This window comes from Nycticebus coucang, chromosome 13 (genome assembly GCF_027406575.1).
Source record: "Nycticebus coucang isolate mNycCou1 chromosome 13, mNycCou1.pri, whole genome shotgun sequence".
NCBI classification, from domain to species: domain Eukaryota; kingdom Metazoa; phylum Chordata; class Mammalia; order Primates; family Lorisidae; genus Nycticebus; species Nycticebus coucang.
The window spans coordinates 16933267-16957332 of NC_069792.1; the positions used below are offsets into that span (position 1 = coordinate 16933267).

The following is a 24066-nucleotide window of genomic DNA, read 5'->3' on the forward strand; positions in this document are numbered from 1 at the left end:
GATAAGTCCCTTTTTTTTTTTTTTTTGAGACAGAGTCTCACTATGTTGCCCTCAGTAGAGTGCTATAGCATCAAAGCTCACAGCAACCTCAAACTCTTGGGCTTAAAAGATTCTCCTGCCTCAGCCTCCCAAGTAGCTGGGACCACAGGCACCCGCCATAACGCCTGGCTATTTTTTGTTGTTGTTGTTGTAATTATCATTGTTGTTTGGCAGGCCCGAGCTGGATTCAAACCCGCCAGCTCCAGTTTATGTGGCCTGCGCCCTAGCCACTGAGCTATAGGTGTCTAGCCAGAACACATTATTCTTAGTAAAGCATCACAGTAATGGAGAAGCATGAACCTTATGTACTCAATTTTGATATGAGGACAATTAATGACAATTAATGACATGGTGAGGGTGGGGAAAAGGGAAAGCAGAGAGAAAGAAGGAAGGACAGAGGTAGGGGAAAGGAAGAGCAGAGAGAGGGAAGGAGGGAGGGGGCTGGGAAAAGGGAAGAGCTAGGAGAGGGAAGTGGGGAGGGGAATGAGGGTCTTGGTGTGTGACACACCTTTTGGGGGCAAGACACAATTGTAAGAGGGACTTTACCTAACAAACACAATCAGTGTAACCTGGTTTCTTGTACCCTCAATGAATCCCCAACAATAAAAAATAAAAAAATAAAACAATTAGAGTTCAATTAAGAACGGACCTGGTGGGCATATTGGCTCACACCTATAATCCCAGCAGCACTTTGAAAGGCAGCGCATTGCCTGAGGCTGGGCGTTCAATACCAGCCTGGGCATGATAGACTCGAGATCTTACTTGACAAAAAATAGCCAGGCATTAGTTGTTATGGAGGCTGAGATGGAAGAATCATCCAGGAGTTTGAGGCTACAATAAATAATGATAGGGCCACTGCACTTCAGCCTGGGCAACAGAACGAAATCCTGTCTCTAATTAAAAAAAAAAAAAAAAGCTGACCAATATGATCCAGACTAAAAGACCAAATAGCATTTCATCCAGTGAAAAACATGTCTACTTTTGTTTTCTTCATTTAGAAGACTGTCAGGGGAATTAATCTTACATAGTTACTTCCTTCCAAACACACTAAACTGCATAGTAAATTTCTCTTTACCTACCTCTCTTCCCCAGTACTCCATAAGATCTCAATCACCTTCCTATCTCATATCTGGCACATAGTAGCCATTCAACAAAATTTTTGTCAAGTGAGTGAATCAATCAAAAACCAACTTAAGCCCAGAGCAGTCTTATCAATATCCTTAACTCTCTTCTGTGGCAAATTCCAAAAGTTTTAAGGTTAAGGCAGTTACCATACATGTCTTTGATGTTAAAGACTTGGTGCTCAGCTCGGCACCTGTGGCTCAAGCGGCTAAGGCGCCAGCCACATACACCTGAGCTGGCAGGTTCCAATCCAACCCAGGCCTGCCAAACAACAATGACGGCTGCAACCAAAAAAAAATAGCCAGGTGTTGTGGCGGGCGACTGTGGTCCCCACTACTTGGGAGGCTGAGGCAGGAGAATCGCTTGAGCCCAGGAGTTGGAGGTTGCTGTGAGCTGCGATGCCACAGCTCTCTACCCAGCGCAACAGCTTGAGGCTCTGTCTCAAAAAAAAAAAAAAAAAAAAAAGACTTGGTGCTGAGTGTTTAAGAAAAAGGCTCAGAAAAAAAAAAACAGCAAACGCTAAAATCCTTTTGAGTAAGAAAAAAGAAGGAACATCTAGTACAACCTTTGGATTTGATTCTATTTCCTAACCCTCATTATATTAATTTGTATTGGTCAATTCTTTTTGAAAGAAAAATAAATCCTATAAAGTAGGCTTGTTGTGGGGGCTCACACCTATAATGCTACCACTCTGAGAGGCCAAGGCATGTGGATCACCTGAGCTCAGGAGTTGGAGACCAGCCTGAGCAAGAGTGAGTTCACGTCTCTACTAAAAATAGAAAAACTATCCTGGCCTTGTGGAAGGCACCTGTAGTACCAGCCATTCAGGAGGCTGAGACAAGAGGATCAGTTGAGTTCAGAAGTTTGAGATTGCTGTGAACTAAGACACATAGCACTCTACCCAGGGCTACAGAGTGAGACTGTATCTCAATCAATCAATCAATCCTGTAAACCACACAATTGGCAGCATCCCTCAAACTTGAATGTACATACTAATCACCTAAAAATCTTATTAAAATAAGGGTTCTAATAAATTACATCTATTATGAGGCCTGAGAGTCTGCATTTCCAACAAACTCCCAGGCAATTCTATGCTGTTTGTTAGTGAATCACACCCATTTAGTATCAAGAGCTTGGATGACACCGCAGAGAATATGTATACAGCTTTAAAGTGAGAGTTAAGATACCTCCTGTTTCCACATTTCCATGTTGTATAACCTTAGATATTTCACCTCTCTCAGCCTTCCTTTTTTCATCAGTGGAAATAATATCATTGACACAATAACAAATAACATAGGAAACTACAATAATAGCTAACACCCAATTCTTACTATGTACCAGGAAATGTTTCATATTTATCAATTTATGAATAGGACTTAGATTAAACAACTTGTCCTAGTAGGTACAGTAAATGGTAAAGTGAAATCTGATTCCAGGCAGTTTAAAATAAGAAATCTAGTGTTTCAATGCCACACAACATTGCCTCTTCAGCCTAACTCCCCTTGTGAAGACTAAATAGGAAGTGGTATTTAGCTAACTTTTCTTGAGAACTCACATGTTCCAGGCCCTAGCCTAAGCGTCTTGTGAGGCACATTAGCCTATGTATCTTATAACAACCCAAAAAGTAAGTGCCATTAATATGCTCATCTTACAAGATTTCAAATAGGCCCAAACAAATTAAATAGCTGAAAGTCAAACAGTGGCTGAGTCCGGATGGGAACCCAGGCAGAGTAACTGCAAAGCCTGGCGCTCTTTTGCCAGAAGAGGATGTGAACCCAGAGCTCTAAATCTAAATGTGACCCCGCGCCCACCCAGGGCGCTCTAACTGCAAGCCCTGCTGACCGCTGACTCACAAAGTAAACCAAGTTTTCATATATTTGGCTTCGTATATATACATGAGTTGTGTCCTTCTTGGACAACATCTAGGGCCCTGAAAGCCAGTTTTGATTCTAGTGAAATAATATGTTTAGCTCTAAAAAGTAGTTATTAGCTAAACGTCTTTACAGCAGATTTACGCTGAAATTGTTAAGACACACTTGATCCGGACCCCACATCTTCCACCGCAGCAGAACTTGAACCGCCTGGGCGGACCCCTGTCTGCCCTCAGCACCGCCCCCAGCCATCAGGCCCTGGAACTTGTAGTCCAGACTCTGGCGTCGCTCCACCTCCACCCGGCCGCGAGCAGAAAGGTCCCGCCTCTAATCCCATCATCTGTCCAACACCGCCCTCTGCCGGCCCCGCCTCTGGACGCCCGGAAGGTGAGCCGGTTCCCGGTGCCCCGGAAACAAACCTTTCTCTTCCGGATTTAGCGTCTGGGCGTCTGCACGTGTTCGCGTTGTGGGTGCGGAGGCGCCGCGGTCCCAGAAGTAACTCGATCTATCGCTCCAAAGCAAGTGGGCCGAGACGGAGCCATGGAGGGACAGAGCGTGGAAGAGCTCCTGGCCAAGGCAGAGCGGGACGAGGCAGAGAAGCTGCAGCGCATTACTGTGCACAAGGAGATAGAGCTAGAGTTCGATCTAGGCAACCTGTTGGCTTCGGACCGGAACCCCCCAACGGGGCTGCGGTGCGCGGGACCCACGCCGGAGGCCGAGCTGCGGGCCCTGGCGCGGGACAACACGCAGCTGCTCATCAACCAACTGTGGCAGCTGCCCACGGAGCGCGTGGAAGAGGCTGTGGTGGCGCGGCTGCCTGAACCCACTACGCGCCTGCCGCGGGAGAAGCCGGTTCCCCGGCCGCGGCCACTTACTCGCTGGCAGCAGTTCGCGCGCCTCAAGGGCATCCGTCCGAAAAAGAAGACCAATCTGGTGTGGGACGAGGTGAGCGGCCAGTGGCGGCGGCGCTGGGGCTACCAGCGCGCCCGAGACAACACCAAGGAATGGCTGATTGAGGTGCCAGACAGTGCGGACCCTTTGGAAGACCAGTTCGCCAAGCGGATTCAGGCCAAGAAGGAACGGGTGGCCAAGAACGAGCTGAACAGGCTGCGGAACCTGGCCCGCGCGCATAAGATGCAGCATCCCAGCGCGGCTGGCCTGCACCCTACTGGATACCAGAGTAAGGAGGAGCTGGGCCGCGCCATGCAGGTGGCCAGGGTCTCCACTGCCTCCGTAGGGCGCTTCCAGGAGAGCCTGCCCAAGGAGAAGGCGCCCCGGGGCTCAGGCAAAAAGAGGAAGTTTCAGCCCCTTTTCGGAGACTTTGCAGCCGAGAGAAAGAACCAGCTGGAGCTGCTTCGAGTCATGAACAGCAAAAAACCTCGTCTGGACGTGACGAGGGCCACCAATAAGCAGTTGAGGGAGGAGGACCAAGAGGAGGCCGCCAAGAGGAGGAAAATGAGCCAGAAGGGCAAAAGAAAGGGGGGACGACAGGGTTCTGCAGGCAAGAGGAAAGGGGGTCCACCCAGCCAGGGAAGGAAAAGGAAAGGGGGCTTAGGAGGTAAGATGAATTCCAGGCCGCCTGTCTTGGGTGGCAAGAGGAAGGGAGGACTGCACCAGGGAGGGAAGAGGAGGAAGTAAAAGTTTCACTTGTAACTGTAAAGCAAAAACTGTGTGTATGCTAAATGTTGAATTCCATGAACTGGAGGTGGGGATGTGCACATTATTAGGGAAATAATTTGCTCAGAGACTGGGAATGAGTTCTTTTTGACTTGGGATATGAGATGAGGGAGGTTTGGTAATACTTCAGGGATTTACAATAGTTTGATTTATACGTTTCTGGATTATTTTTATAACAAACTTGTGTATTTATCAAAGGGAGAGGAGAAAGACTACAACCATTTTCCAAACTGTCTTGACAAGTAACTTCTAAAAGTTACTTAATAAAAGTGTGTGTATATCTTGTGCTGCTTTTAACTTTTTAACTATTGGTAGAAATCGTTAAGGGAAGCCAGTGAACCTGGATACCTGGTACAGATTGTTTACTTTCAGAAAAAACACAAGCAGTTAATTTATAATGGTTTCAGCAAGACCATTTTTATTAGAAAAATTGGTATCTTTTGAAATCAAATGTATTGAAAGTGTACTACAACTGAAGTCTTTTTTAAAAATGATTTCATATTTCTCTATTCTGTCCAACATCTGGACCTGCCAAAGAAGAAAGTAATTGCCTCTGGTTCCTTCCATGAGTTTTAGTTCACTGAACTCATATTGTAGGAAGAAAGACTAGTCTGTCAACACACCTGAGAAATTTGTCACAAAGCCTTTCTGCTCTGTGGGCCCAACAGACTTTGTCCCAGAACATAGTATGTTCTTCAAGCTCATTAAATCTCTCTAAATTCATCTGCACTTCCCCATCTCCCATACCCTCAAGAGGAAGGGTATATGACCCGTCACCACATGTACCCTGTTGTGTGTTGCTGTCACTCCGTGACTTTGTCCTTGTGCACATTAATAAATATGAATTTTCTTCCATTAAAAAAATGATTTCATGCTTTTCAACACTGATTTGCTGTGAATGATGAATTTGGGCCTCATTATATAATGGTAGTCATCCTTATTAATCCAGAAAATGCCTAGATCTTTATTAACAGTTATATCCCCAGCTTTTTTAAAACTTAACTTCAGGTAAAATCTGTTTTGGAAATAGAAAAACTTAAAAATTCCGTATTTAAAACATTATCTTCTGAGGTATATGTCAAATTAATCTGAGTTGGTTTGATTAGGAAGTGAAATACTTAGAGCTGCTCTGGGTCTTTTTCCTGTCCATCAGTCTTCCAGTTTTAGCACAGTAAAATCATCTCTGTAAAAAAAATCTCTCAAAAAGATTCAGATTTCATAATAGATTAATAAGAATGTAGATATTCGGTTGTTAACTATCTTCGGATACTTTCTGATTAAGTTAAAATGTTGAACTTTGCCTTCCTTAATTTTCTTGTCCACTAGGACATAATGGATATGGCCCTCTCAGAGTATAGTATAATCATGGCGAGTTTTAACTACTGGTGAACGTTGTAATGGCACTGTGGAAAGCAAAGCCGTTCACTGAGCATTTAATTTTTAAATTCTGTGTTTTTCTGTGGTTGCCTAATGTTCGGGGATTTTTTTTTTTGTTTTTAGGCTTGCTTAAGCAGTGAGATGCAGCACTGCTCCTGGTTTGGTTTGGTTTTGGGGGGCGGGTTTGTTTGTTTGTTGTTGTTGTTTGAGACAGAGTCTTACTATATCGCCCTCGGTAGAGAGCTGTGGCGACACAGCTCACAGCAACCTCAAACTCTTGGGCTTAAGCGATTGATTCTCTTGCCTCAGTTTCCCAAGTAGTTGGGACTACAGGCGCCTGCCACAACGCCCTGCTATTTTTTGTTGCAGTTGTCGTTGTTCAGCAGTCCCAGGCCGGGTTGGAACCCGCCAGCCCCGGAATATGTGGCTGGCGCTGTAACCACTGTGCTGTTTTTTCTTTTAAAGGACTCGGCTCTGCAAGTTTCTTGTTTACTGTTAGAACAATTTAAATGCAGGGTCTTGATATTTTAAAATACTTTGAGAAGGCAAAGTAAAAACAATATCCTTGTTCCTCTACTCTTCCCCAACATACCAGAAGTAGAGGATCCTAGGTGCTGAGGTGTAAGAGTACCCAAGACCCTACGGAGCAGTGGAGCAGTTACCTTCCACTGCAGCTTCAAAGGTGGGTGGTGGGACTGAAGCTGGGCAGTTGTGGGTCTGGTTGCGAGTCCTCGTGGGATGTGGGAGAACAGTTCGGAGCCAGGTCAGACCTTTGGCAGGTGACCTAGCGGGACGGGTGGGCAGAGTGCCTGAAGGGGCGGGAGGAGGGCGGCGACCAGGATTGGCCAGCCGAGGGGCGGCGCCCGCGGGCAGGGACAAGAACTCCGCGCAGCCATGGCCGCAGCTGCTAGAGCCCGGGTCGCGCACTTGCTGAGGCAGCTGCAGCACGCAGCGTGAGTCCGGGGTCGGGGGTGGGCTGAGGACGGCGGGGTGCAGCCGTGCCCACGCAGTGCCCCTCTGGTTACTTTAAAAAATTGGGGAAGGGGATACCGCAGTGCGCACCCGCCATGCCTCCAGAAATGCCAGGTACACAGTAGTCACCTGACAAATAGTTGATTGTGCAAGTGCACAAGCCAGCCTGGAAAAACAGGGAAGGGGGAGAAAGAAGAGACAGTGGAGACAATTTCAGGCAGAGGGAAGAGCAACGTCAGAGATGGAGAGATAGAGTTCTAGGATCAAAAAGTGAAGTCTGGACCTACCTCCATAGGAGGTGAGGATCAAGACAGTAGCTGGTAAAAGACCATGTGCCAGGTGCACTTTGAATGCACTATTAGGTAATAGTAACTTTAATCCTTATAACAACCCTCTGACGTACTATCTTCAGATGAAGGCATAGAGAATAATTTGACTTGTGCTCTGGGTTCACAGTTCTTGTTCTCAGGCCTATGCTAAGAAATTTGAATTGTGTCCTATAGATAATGGAAAGCTATTGAAGCAGTATTTCTCACCATGAAACACTAATACCTTGAAATTCCCCTTAAGAAAAGAATTCCGTGGCCAAATAAGTTTGGGAAACTACTAACTACTGTATTGTCCTCTTAGAAAGTCAAGATGTACATTGGAACAGGGAGGACTCTGAGAAGTTCTGCAGAAGAAAAAAGTTGTGCTGTGTTCAAATTCTTGATTTTTAAGCCTGTGTCATTATAAGAACTCTGTTATGCAAGACTATTCATTTCCCGTGGAACCAGTGCCATGCAAAATGTTTTTTAAATGGTTGCATAAGAAGAGAGTGTGGTTGGGTGGCACCTGTGGCTCAGTGAGTAGGGCGCAGGCCCCATATACCTAGGGTGGCAGGTTCAAACCTGGCCCTGGCCAAACTGCAACAAAATATAGCCGGGCATTGTGGCCAGTGCCTGTAGTCTCAGCTACTTGGGAGGCTGAGGCAAGAGAATCCCCTAAGCCCAAGAACTGGAGGTTGCTGTGAGCTGTGATACCACAGCACTCTACCAAGGGCAACAAAATGAGACTCTTGTCTCTAATAAAAAAAAAAAAAAAAGAAGAGAATGTGGCATGATTAGAATTATGTTAGCACATTCTGGTGGCAGTGTAGAGTGAAGGGGAAAAACTGTGGGTCATTGTAGTGCGCCAACTTAAAGATAATGGCTTCAGGCACCAGGGAGAGGCAGATAGGAGAACTGTTCGGGAATTGATTAGAATCTACAAGATTTTGTATCTGATGAGTGAGATGGAAGGAGCTGAGATTTCTAGCTCAAGCACCCAGGTAAACAGTGGGCCAGTTACCAAAGTAGGGATTTTAGGAGGGCTGGCTTTGGGAGGAAGATGGCAACTGAGTCTTGGGCACTTTGAGTTTGACATGTCTCTGGCATATCCAGGTGAAGACCAGTAGGTAATTGTGTTCTAAAGCTCAAGAGCAAGTTGGAAATTCATTGTGTGTACAGAGGACGGTTGAAACCACGGCTGTGGGAGCAAAGGCCCTGGTAAACTAGACCTGAAGGAAAGGGCTGAGGGGGGAACTGGGAAGTGGCACTGTCTTTCTTATGCATGTGGTTATTTTTCTCATAGGGTAAACTTTTAAAAAGTGGGAGGTTTCAGATAGAAATCTTGGAAAATTGGAAAATGGAGGCCCACACTTAGTCCAGAAAAAGTGAGCTGGGGCTGCAGTGAGATGGTGGCTGCCTCCTTTGGCCAGGGCATGCACCCCAGCCTCCACTGCCACTCACTCCGCATCGCAGGTGCATTGCCGGCCACCAAGTGGAGGGACGAGAACCAGCACCAAAGGAGACAGAGACAAGATGGGGGAACACCCTGGAGAGAGAGTCACTCTTCATAGATGTACTTTATTTGGCTGTGTTTTCCTCCCTGGGGCACACGAAGGACCAAAACAGCCTAACTAAGCCATCAGTGTGCTTACGTGCCAGTGTGGGGCATGGGGCACAAACCAGTAAAATTTAGAGTACAATAGCTGTTGATAGGTATTAAAGAGAAAATACAGGGGGATGGATGTTGAGGAAGAGATGCAATTTCAGAGATGGTCAGAGCAGCCCTCACTCTCCTAGTTTCCTAGGGCTACTGTCACAAATTACCATGAACTTAGTGACTTAAAACAACACACATTCTCTTACAGATCAGGAGGTCAGAAGGCCAAAATTAGTTTTACTAGACGGAAAGCAAGGTGTAAGCAGGGCCACACATCCTTTTGAAGCTCTAAAGAATCCATTTACTTTTTCCAGCTTCTAAAACCGTAGCTTGAAATAAATAAATAAATAAAGCAAGCCATAGCTTGCATTCCTTAGCTTGTGGCCTTTTCCTCCATCTTCGCAGCCAACACTACCACATCTTGCTTCATTGGTCACATTTGTGCCTTTTCTGTCAAATCTGTCTCTGCATTCCTAGTATAAGGACATGTGTGGTTGCCTTTAGGACCCACACAGATACTCCAGCATAATCTCCCCATCTCCAGAGCCTATCTTGATCACACCTGCAAAGTCCCTCTTATCATACAGGGTAACATTCACAGGTTCCCGAGATGAGGACTTTGTCTTCCGGAGCCCACCACATTCCCTGAGAAAGTACCAGAAAGACCATGGAAGGAGGGCATAAACCATGTGGTTCTCAGGGAAGGTATGCAGAGGTGGAGCACAACTGATCTGGTTTCAGAACAAGAGACTGAGGTAGATGGGGAGGGAACCAAGGATGACCTGGTGTTCTGGCCTGGAAGGATGAAATCGGCATTAAACTGGGATAGGGAAGACCCAGGAGTTCAGCCTTCAACTGGGAAAATGGGAGATGCCTCATGGACATCCAAGTGGAGATGCGCAGGAGGCAGCTGAATCTGGAGCTCAGGAGAGAGGCCCAAGCTGAAAGATAAATGTAGAAGTCATCCACATAGAAGGTATTCGAGGCCTTGAGACCAGGTGATGACATAGGGAATGAGCATGAAGCCAGAAAAGAAGGGTGCAAGGGCTGAAGTCTGAGCCCTCCAAGGTTCAGAGTCAAGAGCATGAAAAGAAAGGAGGCCAGGAACATCTAGTGCAGCAGGAAGAAAACCAAGAGTAGCCAGGGAAGAACGTGTTTCCAGGGGAGAAGAGGAACACGAGGATGTCCCTGACAGGTCAGGTAAGATGAGGATGGAACAGAGAACTGAATTCAGCTGGCAGAGGACAGTATGGAGCTGGGAAGCTTGTCAGTGGAGTTTGGGGCAAAAACCCATTGCAACAAGCACGTGAGAAGAGAAACTAGAAAGGTATGGTTAGCAGGAGAGGAGAAAGATTGGAACAGGAAAGGGAGAGGAAAGAGGGACAGAGGTTTCTGGTTTTGTAATATAATATGGGGAAAATAAGCTGACAAGTAACATCTGAAAGAGAGAAGTGCTGGTGATGTCCTTGAGTGCATGGGCAAGGCTGAGATTTAGTGAGCAAGAGGAGTGTCAGCCTTTGCCAGCCATGCTAGGAGTGTATCAGTGAAACCAGGAGGGAAGCCAGAATAAGAGTGCCAGAGCAGGCAAGGCAGGTGAGGCCCCTACTCTGAAGTTCACGTGCTTCTCAGGAGCCGATAGCCTATTCTCCCCACCCCAGTTGGGCTCTCTGTCTTTGCACATCAAGAAAAGAAAGAGGTGGGCCAAGGAAATGAAAATGTCCAAATTCATTTTTTATTCATTTAATCAGTACTAATCACTATCTTGTGCCCAGTACTGTGCTAACTACTACAAATAAAATTGTGGGGAAGGTTAAATCTTGCCTTGGCATCACTAAATCGACAGTCCACAGGCAGATGGAAATAGGAAAACAGCTAAACAGCTCCAGCAATACAGTGTGATAACAGTGGGGACGCCATACTGTGATTCCAGAGAAGGGGTGGGGGCCTGGGGCCTGGGGCCTCAGGGAGCATTGCCCCTGCTAGGGAAAGTACAAAAGTTATCTTGAAGAGGGAAGGAAAGCGTGTTCCAGACAAGGGCAAAGTTCTGGAGGGGAGAAAGAAAGATTGTGGCTCATACAAGGACAAGAAAAAGTTAATTTTCTAGGAGGCCTAAGCAGAGATGGAGCCGGTGGCCGGGCCAAAGCCGAGACTCCTCCAAGATCCCTGGGGAGCCACTGAATCAGCTTTAAACAAGGGAGCGACATCTTTGGAAACAAGCCCCACCACCACAGTGTGGGGAACAGAGGCGGCAAAGGCGGAGCCTCTGGGAGCTAGTCGGGAACCTGATGGGAGATGACAGCGGCACAGACAGCAGCAGGGTCCCGAGAGAAGGGGTTGGAAAGGGCGAGGGAGGAAGAGGAGTCAGAAGGGTCGAAGGTGGCCCGGGCAGACCCTGAAGAAGCCGAAGCAAGAACAGCGGGAGGGAGCCCGGCAAGCAGCGAAGGGAGCTCGCAGCGCCCCCAGCTGTCCGGCGAGGTGCTGGGCCAGAGAAGTGAGGAACAGCCCGGTTTCGGGGCCAAGGAAAGCGTTGACGACAAGAAAACGCTGCCAACAAACGTAGTCCAGGAGGGGAGCGCGCGGGTGAGGAGGGCGGACTAGGAAATGCTGGGAAGAAGCCAGCCCTGAAAAGGCTCGAGGGGGTAGGAGACAGACCACAAGTGAAGAAGTGGCAATGGGAGTTGGGGTGGCCTGAGAGCTTGAAAAAAATAAGAGAGAGGGGAAGGAGGAAGCACGTGCCCCAGAAGCATTCGCGCTACAAAGCTTTGAGTCTGGATATTTTTCTCCCCTTTGCCTCTCTCGTGGTTGCAAAGCGCACAGCTGAGACCGTTCTCGAAAGTAAAGCCCCCCGGTGCTGGGGCCGGCGCGGGAGCCCAGGGCGGCGCCGACCGCTAGGGGGCAGCCTTGACTTACGGAATCTCGCTCCCGGCCCCGCTCGGTTTGACTTCACAATTCGAATTTTCGAGATCTGGACGGCCGCTCACATCAACCCTTTTCATTCCTTCCCCCGTCTCCCCCTTCGTATGTTTTAATTCCAAATTTGAATTTTTGGCGGGCAGGAGGAAGTCACGCGCGCAGTTATCTCCCGAGACCCCACTACTGATAGGGGCCACTGGGCCACTAAAAGAAACGTAAAAACTTTTTTCTGACCCCCATTCAGAAACGGAGCAGAAGAAAGGCCAGAGAAGGGCCGGGCGCCAGGAAACGGGAGACAGCGGACAGGAAAGGGAGGCAGGAGCCAGGGGAGCGTTTCCAAAAGGAGGGCGTGCAGATCTGCGGAGACGCGGGCTGAGAAGTGGAGGCCCCGGCCAGCAGAGCGTGTCCAGCGTGGGCGCGCCCGGGTCGTGTCGCGGGCGGGCGAGGGTTGGGACCCGATCTGGGGACCTGAGAGTCCTGCCGGCTCGGGGAGGCTTCCCGGAGGCTCGAGTCTGGAGTTTGAATAAAAATGAAACACTTTGAAGACGCTGGGAAAACACAAGAGCGTTCCCAGCGTGGGGGAGATGAGGAGAAGCGCACCAGTGCAGTTAACCTCGGGTCAGTTTGGTCAAAGCGCCTCACCCAGTAAGAGCTGGGGCTGGTGGAAATCAGGGGCCCCATCCTAAACTTGCTGGTACCTCCAGAGAGCGTATCACAGCGCCCACAGGCATAGGAGTGAATGCCTACTAAATATAAATAAATGAATTCGTGAAAGAGTAAACCTGCTCCTCTGGAAAGACGCTGAGTTGACTCTGTAGTGGTTTCTGGTGGGTTTTCACTCTTGCACAGACTCTGCCAATAAACTGCCAGTTTGATAACATCTTAGAACGCAATGTGAGTTACCTAATTTAAGGCTTCTCATTTTGGGGTTTCCAGTCTCACTTTACTTTTGTTTTTTGTCTTTTTTCCTTTTCCCTAGATGCCAGTGCCCAACTCATTCTCATACTTACTCGCAAGGTAATACTTATATTTTTTTAAACTACACACAATTTTGATTTCTACAATTGGCACTTAGAATACATTTGGGCAAAATGTAAATCAGGAAAATCAAGGCGTGTGAGAGGAAGGTTGATGAAATTGGTAATACTCAGCTCTAACGATGCGGGTTACCTGAATTAAGCTACTGGGTACAAGTTTGGCTCAAATATACATTCACTGTCATTTATAATGCTTTTCTATTTTATTTTACTGTCTTTTGTTTATTTTATTCTTTTTTTTATTTTTTTGAGAGGAAGACTCACTCTGTTACTCTGTGTAGGGTGCTCTGGCATCATAACTCACAGCAACCTCAAACTTTTGGGCTTAAGCATTTCTCTTGCCTCAGCCTCCCCAGAAGCTGAGACTACAGGCCCCAGCTACAAACCCAGCTAGTTTTTCTATTTTTAGTGGAGATGGGTCTCACTCTTGCTCAGGCTGGTCTTGAACTCCTGAGCTCAGGCACTCTCCAGAGAGCTAGGATTACAGGCATGAGCTACCACGCACAGCCTGTTTTTCTATTTTAAATAGAATGTTTTGCCAGGCTGAGCTCCCATAGCACAGTGGTCATGAGGCCAACCACATACACTGAGGCTGTGGGGTTTGAACCCAGCCCAGGCCAGCTGAACAATGACATCTGCAACAAAAAATGGCCAGACAGTGTGGCGGGCACCTGTAGTCCCAGCTACTTGGGAGGCTGAGGCAAGAGAATCACTTGAACCCAAGAGTCTAAGGTTGTTGTGAACTGTAACGCCACAACACTCTACCCAGGGCGATATAGTGAGACCTAATCTCAAAAAGAAAAACAAAGAATGTTTTGCGAAAGCCAAAAATGGGGGACAGATAAGATTTTAAGAATGTCTGAGTTCATCAAACAGAATTAATCAAGACGAAGTCTTTAGAAGGTTCTGAGACATCTATAAAAGAAAGAGACTAAAAGAACAGTGTGGTTCCTAAAGAGAGAATGCTTGTTTGTTTCAATTTTTAGAATAATATTCTTTTTTTTTTTTTTTTTTGAGACGGAAGCTTGAGCTGTCGCCCTAGGTAGAGTGCTGTGGGGTCACAGCTCACAGCAACCTCCAACTCTTAGGCTTAAGCAATTCTCTTGTCTCAGCCTCCGAAGTAGCTGGGACTACAGGCACCCGACACAACACCCAGCTATTTTTTGGTTGAGGTTGTCATGGTTGTTTGACAAGCCCATGCTGGATTCAAACCTGCCAGCTCCTATGTATGTGTCTGGTGCCCTAGCCACTGAGCTACAGGAGCTGAGCCAATATTCTATTTCTTAATACTTAAAAATGATGACACATTTCATTTGCCACAAATATCTTAATCATTACCAAATTCACCGAACTCCATGGTCAAAGAGAAGCAGGGAGCTCCATATAGTTTTAGCATGTCCTTAAGAATGTCACGTGAGGCCAGGAGCGGTGGCTCATGCCTCTAATCCTAGCACTCTGGGAGGCCAAGCAGGTGGATTGCCTTGGGAGTTTAAGACCAGCCAGAGCAACGGCAAGACCCTGTACCTAATAAAATAACAGATTGTTATGGGTGGGCACCTGTAATCCCAGCTACCGAGGAGGCTGAGACAAGAGGATTACTTAATCCCAAGAGTTTGAGGTTGCTGTGAGCTATGACACCATGGCACTACCAAGGACAACAAAGTGAGACTTTGCCTCAAAAAAAAAAAAAAAGGGAACGTCACATGAATTACTGACACAAAAGCTGATTTTTGTCTCTTTGAAGGTCAAATCTAAACAGCAAGACAAAGGATGGAAATCAGGGGGTCTGACCATAGGGGATCCCAAGCAGAAACCTTCAGTGAAGGCTGTTGGGGAGTAGAATAGAGAAAGTAACTAACCTGAGCTGTGGCTGACCCTTCAGAACAAGCCTGGGAACTTCCTGGTCATTAACCACCATCCACCAGGCAGGAAAAGCATGCTCAGCTTTTAAGGACCTCTGAACATACGTAGAATTTTGTCAACAGCTAGATTTCTCTAATTCTTAGTCCGTTTCAACAAAGAATTAGAAATTTCCTATCAGAAGATTAAAATTAATAATTTAGAGAAAGACTCACTGTTTTCTAGGATCGTATTTATATCTTAAATCTTAGTGACAGGAATCATAGATTACAAAGAAATGTCCATAGTTGACCACCTCCTTCAATTGACCTAATTTTCATAGACCAGACATGAACCACAGGGGCATTTCAGTACAGTAGGCCTACTTCCTGGTATTGACTACTTTGGTACAGTCTCTTCAGTAGTCAGCTTACAGAGGTTCTACTGTATTTCTTCAAAGCCTAAAAGAATCAAAGATATTTGATTTGTAATTAAGGATGCCCTGATACCTCCTCTCAGGGAGCCCAAGGTAGATTGTTGTCCAGTTCCGCTCTCTTCTTAACAACAAAAGAAAAGTTATGAAAATTGTTTTGTAGACTTATCATATGTCTGACCAGGACTAACATAAATAAATAGACAAAAACAAGGATGAATATTTTGTTCCAATATGAAAAATGACAGAAAATTATGTAAAATCATGTATGGTAAAAACATAATTAAAGCCTGGTACTTTGCAAAAAAAAATGGCAGTTTATGTAAATTTTTACTGAATTTCACCAAGAAAACTAAACTTCATGTATACATAAGCCTGAAAAGCATAAATATTTGACTATAAGTTATCTTTATTTAAAAAACTTGGTTCAGGGCAGTGCCCATAGCTCAGTGAGTAGGGTGCCGGCCACATACAACGAGGCTGGCAGGTTTAAACCTGGCCCGGGCCAACTAAACAACAATGACAACCGTAACAAAAACTAGCCGGGCATTGTGGTGGATGCCTGTAGGCCCAGCTACTTGGGAGGCTGAGGCAAGAGAATCGCTTACGCCCAAGAGTTGGAGGTTGCTGTGAGAAGTGACGCCACGGCACTCTACCAAGGGTGACATAATGAGACTCTGTCTCAAAAAGTAAATAAATAAATAAATAAATAAAAATAAAGAATTTGGTTCACACAAATAATCACAGTTGCAGTAAGTGTAAGCAGGACTCTAAAGAATTCACTAGTAGTTGTTCTCTAACAATAATCCAACTCCAGATTCCAGGCAATATTTTCCCCCTAGAGGATTTTGTACACATTATGTTTTCCAACATATATTTTAATTTCAAGGGAGAAAACATTTAACTATGTTGTCTTCACAGAGTTAGCCTCAAGTTAGCATTTCATTATATCTTAAAATGCAAGTATGGATTCTAATTTGATACACAACAGTGAAACCTGAAAAAAATATGTTGTACTTAAGACTTCAAGGGAAATACTTATGTTTACTGCTAGACTTTACTATCAAAAACCTGTAAGCTTTGTTTTTGAGGCCTACTCTAATGTTAATTTTTACATTTCTAGCTCCTGCACTTTCACCTTCTGGGAAAACAACAGATTATGCCTTTGAGGTAAATTTACTCAACCCATTCTTTCTTTTATGAATGACCTGAAAAAATAAAACTAGAGCATCTGCTAGTGAATTATTATTTCATTTTGAATCTGTTACTAATTGATGTTTCATAATCTCTGTTTTGCCCTATTAACAAAGTACCTTGTTGGAATAATGGGATATAAATCTGAGAGCATGAACAGTGTCTAAAATACTGTCTTCTGTACAGACATCAAAATAGGATAAATTCCCTGTTATATTGTAGAGGAGAAATTCCCTATACAAATTCTCCAACTTTAATATGTTATGGGTGAAATCTTTCATTTTGTAATTATAACAATTCTAAAAGAGGTCAAAGAAATCTGTTGAAGCAAGAGTAAAGAAACAATTAATCTAGGCAGCGCCTGTGGCTCAGTGAGTAGGGCACCAGCCCCATGTACGGAGAGTGGCAGGTTCGAACCCGGCCCCAGCCAAACTGCAATAAAATAATAGCTGGGCATTGTGGCGGGTGCCTGTAATCCCAACTACTCGGGAGAATCACCTAAGCCCAAGAGTGGAGGTTGCTGTGAGCTGTGACATCGCAGCACTCTACAGAGGGCAACAAAGTGAGACTCTGTCTCTAAAAAAAAAAGAAAAGAAACAATTAATTCTGGGAGGCAGGTTCTGAGGGCGTGGCTCCACCTGACAGCAAGCTGGTGGGAATGCAGATGCCAGGTTATACATGAGAGAACAAAATTCAGACGGCCACATTTGGATTTTTTCATCCTGATTTTTAAGGGTCAGCCTATTCAGAGAAAGAAATTTTAACATAAGATGGGTCAAACAAAATGTGTCTTCTTGCCAAAAGTGATCCATTGAGCAGTGTGTGAAAGCTCCTCTCCAACCTGCAAGCTTTAGGAGGCGTGCGCTTGTTATTCACAGTTGTGTTACCAGAGGCTAGCACTGGGATCGGAACACAGCAAACACTCAGCAGCTGCGCCTGGGTGGGAGGACAGATGGATGCATGCTTGGGTAGGTGGCCGGATGAGTGAGCGAAGAGAGGTAGGGAAGGCAGGCATTTGGAGCTAAGAGACCAACTGATGGGATTGGGAAAAGACAAATCAGTCCAATGTGACTGGAGCCAAGTGCAGCGCATCGGAGGCCAGGTTGGGGATGACCCAGAAGACGGTGCTCAGGAGTATGGACTTAGTGCTACAGACAGTGGGAGATAATTTCAGGCTTTGGGAAATGGAGTGGCCAGCTTTTTAATACACCCTACACCTAAATCTTTTTTTTTTTTCCCCAGATGGCTGTTTCAAATATTAGATATGGAGCAGGAGTTACAAAAGAAGTGGGCATGGCAAGTATTTGAGACATCTCCAATATCCTACTGTAAATGTTACATGTCTTGTAAAACAAGTTAACAAACAAAAATCCAGTTTTTGTGACAGAATTTCACTCTGCTGCCCAGGCGAGGCTGCCGTGGCATCAGCCTATCTCACAGCAACCTCAAACCCCTGGGTTCAAGCGATCTTCCTACCTCAGCCTCCCAAGTAGCTGGGACAACAGATCCCCCACATCTCCCAGCTAATGGATTTCTCTATTTTTAGTAGAGACCAGGTCTTGATCTTGCTCAGGCTGGTCTTGAACTCCTGAGCTCAGCCTCCCAGAATGTTAGGATTACAGGCATGAACCACCACACCCAGCTTGAGTATTTTATTTCTTTAAATATGCGATGCTATAGTTCCCCAGAAGAGCTTATTGCAGTTCCAGTGCAATCGAATCTAACTTGTAACTTTTTTGTAGGATCTACAAAACATGGGTGCTAAAAATGTTTGCTTGATGACAGATAAGAACCTCTCCCAGCTCCCTCCTGTGCAAGTAGTTATGGACTCCCTAGTGAAGAACGGCATCCACTTTCAGGTGTTCGATAATGTGAGGGTGGAACCAACATATACGAGGTAATGCTTGCCTTGTTGTCTTCCTTTAAGCGGAAGCCGCCACACATCACTATGGATTAAAACTTGCCCAGGCCTTATTGAATGGCATGGTAATATATTTCCAAAAAACATGACCTAACGTTTTTTTATTTTCACTTCTCCAAGCTTCATGGAAGCTATTGAGTTTGCCCAAAAGGGAGCTTTTGATGCCTACGTTGCTGTGGGTGGTGGTTCCACCATGGACACCTGTAAAGCTGCTAATCTGTATGCGTCCAGCCCTCACTCTGATTTCCTAGATTATGTCAACGCCCCCATTGGGAAGGGAAAGCCTGTGTCTGTGCCTCTTAAGCCTCTAATTGCAGGTAAAGACTGTTTATTTCCTTGTTTTATTTTGCAGTTGGCAAAAGGCCTTAGGAAAAATGCAAGCCAGTCCTTTCAGCATATATGTTTCTAAAGCTTTCTCATTTGTTTATTTCAAATCAATGTCTGGTTTGGAGATCAAAATAAATAGCCATTTATTCCTTTAAAAATTCTAGTCTTTGTTATTATACAGATAGAGACAATTTGTGTCAGTGGTAGGTTTACAGATCTCAGCTATGGAGGAGGATGAAGGTCATCACTTAGGTTCCATAGATCCCTCTGGCAGCAGGTTTGTCCTCTAAACCCCACTGTTTGTCCTATTTTGCCAGCCACTGTGGAGTTTAAGGAGAACATTGCCTGTTATTTTTCTGGTGATGACTCAATCCTTTCTTCCACATAATGGCTCTTCAGCTGACCTCAGGCTTTGTCTCTTCCCTGGGACATGTGGCCAGCATGGCCACATCGCTCTTGCTACATCTACTATGTGGCTGCCCAGGGAAGAGACATAGAAATCCAAATAAGAACAGCTGATTTGTTTCCACAGGGAACCTTGGGGTTTTCTGTTCTATTCTTTTCTCCCATTTTTATGGCTGCTAGCATATTACTATTTAAAGTTTTACAGCTAAAATTCACTAACTGGTACCTGGGAAGTATCCTCAATGCAAAAGTTTTGTCTTCTCCGATCTCCCACATACACTGTGAACAGCCTGTGATGAGCCCCTGGCAGATGAGCTGCTTTGGCCTGAATGGGGAGCAGCGGGGAGCGGCGTAATTGGCATCTGGCAAATGGAACCCTCTGGTGAAACTGTGTCAGCATCACACAGAGGGGTGATTAGTAAAGTTTAGAAACTTGACAGAACTGCAAAACCACAGCGCTCAGCAATGGCAGAGTGTTCCTATGCTGGCTGCCAAGAGAGAATAAAGATGTCTTTTAGAGCCGGCAGATATGTATGAGAGGTACCCCCAGAGGTGCTGGGAGGCCGCCTTTGAATACCCAGCTGCAGCTGCTTAAGTTCTGGCCTAGAGGAGCCTGAGGTTCCCAGAGCTCATTGCTGATAATATGGACACAGACATCACACATCTGTATGATTGACGTACACATCTATTACCACAGACATCACGTCACACAGAGAAATCACACATGCGTGTTAATGCAGATACAGACGCCATACTCATTGAACACACAAGTTCTGCAGAAACAGACGTCATGCATGTACACATTAAACACATATGTGTGCTCAGCGTGCATGTGTGTTTACGCAGACATAGACATCATACATGCATATTAACACACATATGGAGGTCACATATACACGTGGAATGCAGATGCATGGTAGTCCAGACATCATGCATGTTACACACACATGCACATTCATGAGGTGGACACAGTTAGGATACATGTTAAACATTCATGTGCATTAAAGTAGACATGGACATCACCTACATGTTAAACATGCATCCTAATACAGATACAGACCTCACATACAACTATTAATGCAGTCACCTGTTAATATCATACCTGTTAGACTGACCTACATGTTAATACATATGTCAGACAAGCAAGAGCGTCAACAAAACTTCCTTTTCTAACGTTGTTCTTTATTCCTAAGGCTGAATTAAATATTTCCACTGACCTTTATTTAGATGCCTTATTAAAATTACTATTACTTTGTTGAAGTCCCAACTACCACAGGAACTGGGAGTGAAACTACTGGTATTGCCGTTTTCGACTATGAACACTTAAAAGTAAAAACTGGTAAGAACTTTGCCTATAATTTTTTTTGAATTTTCCCTATACCTTTCAACATCCTAATATTTGATCCTAATATTTCAAAAATCAAGGAGTTATGTAGTTAAGGTAAAGGCATGTACATATGCACATTTTTTTCTTTTTCCAAGTACATATAAAGGTATGAAGGAGGTTAATAATCTTTCTCTTTGAGAATTACCTACAAAAGCATATTGAAATGCTATGAACCTTAATTTGCCATTTTCTTCCCAAGTTAGTGACTGCATATTAATGATAAATGGGTGTTTCCTCTCTCTGACATCATTTTTACATTTCAAATCTTTTTCTTTTTCTTTTTTTTTTTGAGACAGTCTCCAGAGTCTCAAGCTGTTGCCCTGGGTAGAGTGCTGTGCTGTCACAGCTCACAGCTCACAGCAACCTCCAACTCTTGGGCTTTGGCGATTCTCTTGCTTCAGCCTCCTGAGAGCTGGGACTACAGGCGCCTGCTGCAATGCCCGGCTATTTTTTCTGTTGCAGTTTAGAAACTTGTTTAGCCTTGATTGCAGTTGCAATTGTCGTTGTTGCTTTAGCTGGCTCGAGCTGAATTCTAATCCGCCAGCGGTGGTATATGTGGCTTGCGCCTACCCACTGAGTATGGGCACCACCATTTCAAATCATTTTTTTGAGACGTGATTTTTATATAATAAAATGCACACATTTTAAAAATATAGTTTGATGAGTTTTGACAAATATCTATGCCCATGTAACCACCACCCCAATCAAAATGGAAACATCCTCATCATGGTATCAAGTTCCTTCATGCTCCATCCCAGCTAATCCCTCCAACCCTATTCCCCGGTAACGTCTGTTCCACTTCTGTCCTCTTAGTCATTTTCAAGCCCTCCTCTTCTCGCTCACTGACTTTTAGATAATATAGGAGAGATGTCCCTCTCCTTGAATCTGGCAGGGAGAAGAAATTGGCATTCACCTGCGCATTTACAGTAACTTCTCTTTTTGGAATTAAATTACATTATCCTTTGACGTTGTTAGAGACAATAATAGTAGCCATCACTTAAATGCTACCTTACAGTTTTTTAAAGACTGTGGCATAATATTATCTCACTTGATTCCTACAGCAGGACTGTGAGGGATGGAAGCCCTGGATTATTATGACACAGTGTAACCATATAGAAAACTCAGAGAGGCTAAGTCACTTGCCCAAAGACACAAAGCAAGTTACAGGACGAGTGATGTGCGATTAAACCAGCTCTCTGGAATTTAATAATAAACAAATAAGCCCTGATTTGTAGTGTTTGCCAATTTCTGTGGTGGAAATGCTTCCACCACAGCCAATGACATCACTCACCCAGGAGCTGAGAAAAGATGCATAGCTCGCCTCCTGGGAACCGGCGGGGAGCAGCTCCCGCTCACCACTAAACCCCGGGCTTCTGACTCCAAATCTCTCTCCACTGCTCTTGTTCCTTTCCCGCATGAGAATGAATCTTGTCATATTTTTATATTTTGATTAAATATAAAATATAATGTGATTTATTCTCTTAAAGGCATTTATTTTTTTTTAATTATTTGGGGGAAAGGGGTTGTTTTTTTGTGCTTTTTAGACAGAATCTCACTCTGTTGCCCAGGATAGAGACAGTTGCCCTCATTGCTTCAGCCTAACTCACAGCAACCTCAAACTCCTGGGCTCCAGCGATTGTCTGGCCTCAGCCTCCCGAATAGCTGGGACTATAGGCACTTACCACCTCACCCAGCTGATTGTTTTCTACTTTTAATAGAGACAGGGTCTCCTTGCTCAGGCTGGTCTCAAATTCCTGAGCTCAAGCGATCCTCCCACCTCAGCTTCAGCTTCCCAGCATGCTAGAATTTCAGGCATGAGCCACCACACCCAGCAATTTATTTATGTTTTTAAAATTAAAGGCCCATATCTTAGCCTCTGTTGCAAATCTGTATATTCTAGGCATTGCTTCAAGAGCCATCAAACCCACACTGGGATTGATTGATCCTCTGCACACCCTCCACTTGCCAGCACGGGTGGTTGCCAACAGTGGCTTCGATGTGCTGTGGTAGGTACCACGGCCACCTAGAGGGCCTTTCTCTGTACTGGGTCTATGGGCAGCGTGTTGTTGCTCAGAGCATTTGCCCAGCATTGGTTGATTCGCACCCAATGGCTTTGACTGTCATTCACTCCTTTACTAGATAAAAACACTGACGCTGTAAAGGGTGGTGATTAGGTGGGGTCTGGTGTGGGACACAAACCAACTCTTCAAGGTGGATGCCCACCAATCATAGCTGTGGCCACAGGGGCATGCTGGAGGAGCAGTTTGAGCTGGTGAGCGGGCATGCAGGGTCTCCGAACCCACCATCTGCCCTGATGGCCACGCTACCTGGGGAATGCCCCAGGCTGCTCGCCACAGAAGAGTGCCTAGGAAGGGAGCTGACACCTCCAGGGTCCTACAGATTGTACAAGCTGTGTCACCCCCTGACAGGCACCATCACTTCACCACAGGGTCTTCACTACAAGACCTTTGTTTTATTGACAAAAAGAAACTGGGTTTGAAATGTTTGGTGACTTGCCCCAAGTCTCACTGCACGCTCCTGGGCTTCAGCCAAGACGTGCTGTTGGCCCCCTAATCCTCGTTTCCACCACAGACCTCCCTCCTGAGCCCCAGACCCCACGTGTACCTCACATGTGGCGGGCTCAGAGCTATCTTGGTCCCTCCACGTGCACATGCACATTTTTTCATGTTTTAACATCTCTGGAATCAGGGCATATCTTAAAACTTACGGTATGACAGTATATTTTTATCCTCAGTGGTATATTTTCTGAAATGGTGTGTCGTATATTGTGTGGCATCTTAAATTTGATGAAATCTGCTAATTCCCTGAATCCTCCCACACTCCACAGCTTCTCCTCCCGAGTCCCCCAGCTTAGCAAGTAGCAGGACTCAGTGTGAACTTCTGCCTTCTCTCGCGCCCACACCCAGCCTGTGGGGTCCCATCTCTTGCCCTGTTTGAATCGCTCTTCTGTCTTCCCCCGGTTCTCAAGCTTCATCGCCCATGCCTTGGTTCAGTTCTGCCCCAGCTCTCGCCTGGATTACTGAGCAGTCCCCTCATTGGTCTCCCTGCTTCCCTCCCAGAGTCCTTCCATCTGTCCTCCACTCTGGCCTCTACAAGCTTCCAGAATGTGATCTGACCATCAGACACACATGCACACACACAGGCGCGTGCACACACACACTCCCTTCTACCTTACCAGATTTTCAGTGGCTTTCCACACCTACTGTCCAAAAGCCAAACTCCTAGGGCCCTGGAATGTCCCCCACAGTCAGCTCTTTATCTGCTTGGAGAATTTGTCTTTCTATCTACTCCTCAATGGAGTCTTTACTGAGCCTCCCTGCCTCTCTCCTCAAGCACAGCTGACCACCTGCCCCTCGTTCTTGCCCCTGTGGTGGCCTGTGTATTGTTTTTGAGACACTCTTCACACGCTCATCTCCCCGCTGCCCTGGGAGCATGGTGAGGATAGGGCTGTCATATTCCTTTCTGTATCCCTGCCTCGTGGCACAGCATCTGTCGCAGCATGGGTGCTGAATCAATCACTGTCGAATGAGGTTCACACAAGCAGGTGGTGACAGAGTCAGGATTCA

At 45.6% G+C, this 24066-nt stretch overlaps 2 protein-coding genes across 2 annotated transcripts in view; both read left to right on the forward strand.

Moving 5' to 3' along the window:
• The first annotated feature begins 3455 nt into the window (after window positions 1-3455).
• Window positions 3456-4995, forward strand: RRS1 (ribosome biogenesis regulator 1 homolog). The gene has a single exon (XM_053558568.1). It carries the CDS (start codon window positions 3573-3575, stop codon window positions 4668-4670), a length of 1098 nt encoding a protein of 365 aa, XP_053414543.1. The 5' UTR covers window positions 3456-3572; the 3' UTR covers window positions 4671-4995.
• Window positions 4996-6932: 1937 nt separating this feature from the next.
• ADHFE1 (alcohol dehydrogenase iron containing 1) overlaps window positions 6933-24066 on the forward strand; it is a 36651-nt gene continuing 19517 nt past the window's right edge. Inside the window, exons 1-8 of the mRNA XM_053558567.1 lie at window positions 6933-7039; window positions 12916-12953; window positions 16369-16415; window positions 17682-17735; window positions 18182-18336; window positions 18481-18677; window positions 20354-20431; window positions 22380-22485. Coding sequence (XP_053414542.1) covers window positions 6981-7039; window positions 12916-12953; window positions 16369-16415; window positions 17682-17735; window positions 18182-18336; window positions 18481-18677; window positions 20354-20431; window positions 22380-22485 — 734 coding nt within the window. The 5' untranslated portion in view covers window positions 6933-6980. The remainder of the gene's footprint in view (window positions 7040-12915; window positions 12954-16368; window positions 16416-17681; window positions 17736-18181; window positions 18337-18480; window positions 18678-20353; window positions 20432-22379; window positions 22486-24066) is intronic.